The sequence below is a fragment of the Hipposideros armiger genome, unplaced genomic scaffold, assembly GCF_001890085.2.
Source record: "Hipposideros armiger isolate ML-2016 unplaced genomic scaffold, ASM189008v1 scaffold_63, whole genome shotgun sequence".
Taxonomy (NCBI): domain Eukaryota; kingdom Metazoa; phylum Chordata; class Mammalia; order Chiroptera; family Hipposideridae; genus Hipposideros; species Hipposideros armiger.
In genome coordinates, this window is record NW_017731413.1 from 4,166,537 (window position 1) to 4,169,978 (window position 3,442).

Genomic DNA, 3,442 nt, shown 5'->3' on the forward strand with positions numbered 1-3,442 from the left:
TGAAATTCAAATTTAAGTGAGCACCCTGTATTTCTATCTTGCAAACCTACCCAAGAGGCGGGATAGCATGGTGGTTCATTAAGAGCATATATTCTGCGTTCAAATCCCAGCTCTGCCCTTTACAGTGTGATATGGAGCAAATTTCAATCCTGTTGACCCTCAGTTTACTCCTGTGTAAAATGGGCATGATAAATTTACCCAGTGGGGCTGTTTTGAGGATTGAATGAATTAATGCATGTAAAGCCTTAGAACAATGCCTGGCACTAAATAAACATTAGTTGCACTTAATATTACTCTTAACCCCTTTCTTACCTAAGCCTCACACTAAAACGCAACACAGATAACCAAGAAAGAGCCATTGAATTCATCTTCTCCTCTGTCCAGTGTATTCTATGTGCTCACTTACCTGCTTACTAATACCCTTTCAAAGGGTAGCGATTTCCCACATTAATTTATTAATATACTGCCTGGAGTGGTAATTGATTTCTAGAGAATATTACGGACTTTGAGAAGCCCCACTTGAATGTGTATAGTTTCCCAAGCTGCCTACTGAAGTCATTCAGGTTGCTCTCATTATAATGAAACTAGCGGTATTTTTTGGTCACTCGTACTTTATGTTTCTGAACAAGTCTCACTACGGCCTGCTGATCCATGTAGCAGGTTTAAGGTCCCAGAACCCAGAGCTTTCAGTGCTGAAGCTGAAAGCCCCGGGCAAACCAGGTCGAGTTGACCACCCTAGTTTATAGCTAGATTATCTCAGATAGGATCCCTTGTAGCATAGAAAAGAGTGGAAGCTTCTCTCAGAGCCACTCTCAGTGTCACAGAAAGGAGGGAAAAGACTTTAGTTTTTAACCTTTCCCAGCTTCTGACCCTAGGGAGGGAGAACTCTGTGATCTAGGTCCTTTTTATTTAAAGCGTGGTCCTCAGACCAAAAATACAGCCATCGCCTGGGAGTTTGTTGGAACAGAAGAAACTCAGGCCCCACCTGAAACTCAACATTTGCATTTTAAGAAGACCCCATGACTTACATGCACAATATAGTTTGAGAGACATCAGTCTAGGTCATCTCTAGAAGTCCCTCACCTCCCCACGACCTCTCTGGCAGACATCATGCCCTTGCTTAAACCCAGAACATCTGCTTGCCATCATTGAACAGTCTAAATTGTTAAATCTTCATGCCCAAGATCTGTAGGTTAAGCCTCAATCCCCAAATGCCACGCCTGAATTCCAACCCCACCTCCTCTGGTGACACAACCAGATTGTTCTCCAGTACCTGAAAATGACCACATGGTTTTTTTTCCTAGTCTCCGTGGTATGTGAAATGCTTCCAGTGTTTTGTAATATTAGGGTTTCCATCCCACTCTTCTCTCAGAGCTCACTATAGCTTTAGAGCCCTTCTCACTTTGTGGGAAAAAAAACAAAGAAAGCATCTCCTTCCTTTTCCCAAAGGAACTTTGGGCCATCTGGTGCTGGGATAACAAGCAGATATTCCGTGCCATGGAGCACTGTTGGAAAACACATGTCATCTGGGCAGTTTTTTCCTGTTGGAAGCGTACTTAACTTGCACTGATCTTTTGCAGTTTCTGAGAGCAAGGCTCTGTGCCACCCCTCGTCTGTGGACTCTCTCTCCACCAGCGCGGCCACGGAAGACCACGTCTCCATGGGGGGATGGGCAGCAAGGAAAGCCCTCAGGGTCATTGAGCACGTGGAGCAAGGTAACCCCAGCCAGTCCGGGTGGCAGGCCTGGCCAGTAAACAACGATGCCAGTGATCCTCAGAGTGGAATCTCCACCAGCCCCATCAGCATCATCTGGCAACTTGTTAGACATTCTCAAGCCCCTCCTTAGCCCAAACAACTGAATCAGAAGCTGTAGGGAGGACAGCAGTACAAGCTGGGTGTAACAAGCCCTCCAGGTGATTCTGATGCTTGCTNGAGATATCGGCTGGCTCCGATACTGGATATTATGGGAGTTAACTTCTAATTGTTGTAATCTAATAGCCAGCAAATTTGGAGCAACTAAAGAACAACAGAACATGCTTAACACATTGAGGACAGGGCATTTAAATTGTTTAAATACATATTCCTGGGGTTTAAACCATTGAAATCAACTTTTGTACTTTGTTTCTTTAAAAAATTATAACAAATTTGCTAACTATTTTTGTGAACTGAAAATTTCAAGAAATACTCACCAAAGACCCTAGTAGTGCTTGAGGGTGTGATACCTCTGGAAACATTCTTCCTTCGTGTATAGACACAAATCTGTGTCACCGGTCCACAGTGTGTTAAGTCTCAAATTAGTGCCAAGATCACTTGCTATAAGGATTCAGAGAATGGAGAGAAGACCAAGGCCTGTGGTTGGGGTGGGTTCACGGAGAAGAGCGGGAGCGAGGCCTAAGAGGCTCATGGTTATACGTACAGAAAAGGGTGATTCCAAATTTGACTAAGTTAATGTGACACATGCAACTCAGGCTCTTTGGGAGTCAGGCCCCTTCTCACACAGAGTGAGTTCCTAGTTAATAGGCGGTAAATATTCTTTAGCCCAGTAGGTGAAAATTAGCTCTTTGGAACCTAGAAGGTGTGTGTGTGTATGTGGGGGGGTCTGTTATTGCCTTTGTCTGGGTGCCTGTTGGTTTCAGTAAAGTGCATGATAGAATGGAATGATCCCTGAGAATACTAATATTCAGTGAGTCTGACTTAAATGGGTTTAGGATGACCTTTTGGCCGCCATTGCTGTGATCACTGAGTAGAGAATTTGAAAGTTCTCCCAGAATCAATTGTTCCAGACAGTTTGGTCATCAACAAAGTCTTCCATTCAGCAGGTTCTTCTATGGAGCACAAACTCACAGCGCCCATTGAAAAAACAGAGTTTACTCTTGAATAGATGTCCTGGTCGCTGTTGCTAGTTTTAGGTTATAAACTTTTAGAGGGCAAGCACTAATCACCAGATTAGTACAGTTATGGTGCTTGAGAATCTCTCATCTCAAGAGAGAACATCGTTTCATGCCTCATGTTTCTTTGACTCCCAGTTGCATATACACAACTCATCTTTAAGGTTGTTTTGTTTTGTTTATTTGTTTGTGTGTATCCCTTTATGTCAACAACTGCTTGTGGAGGGACTCTCCTTCCACATTTTATAAGGGCTGCTACTTCAATGTTAAAAATAAGCAGATTGGGGAGTTATACTTGCAGCGATCAGCAAATGTTATGTTCAAGCCTTAACCTACTTTGAAAGATGGTTTTTGCCAACAGGGGAGAGACCATTTCTGGAGGAAACTTCCATGGTGAATACCCAGCCAAAGTAAGCTTTTTAGAATTGCTCCTGACCCCAAAAGCTTATTCCAATATAGGCCAACTGAATTGAGAAACTCTTTCAGGCCCTGGACTATTTGGCCATTGGTGTCCATGAACTTGCTGCGATTAGCGAAAGAAGAATTGAAAGGCT

General features: G+C 43.4%; 1 protein-coding gene across 1 annotated transcript in view; it reads left to right on the top strand.

Annotated features, from left to right (window-relative positions):
• HAL (histidine ammonia-lyase) overlaps nt 1-3,442 on the top strand; it is a 36,854-nt gene that overhangs the window by 13,711 nt on the left and 19,701 nt on the right. Inside the window, exons 14-15 of the mRNA XM_019641680.1 lie at nt 630-720; nt 1,581-1,715. Coding sequence (XP_019497225.1) covers nt 630-720; nt 1,581-1,715 — 226 coding nt within the window. The remainder of the gene's footprint in view (nt 1-629; nt 721-1,580; nt 1,716-3,442) is intronic.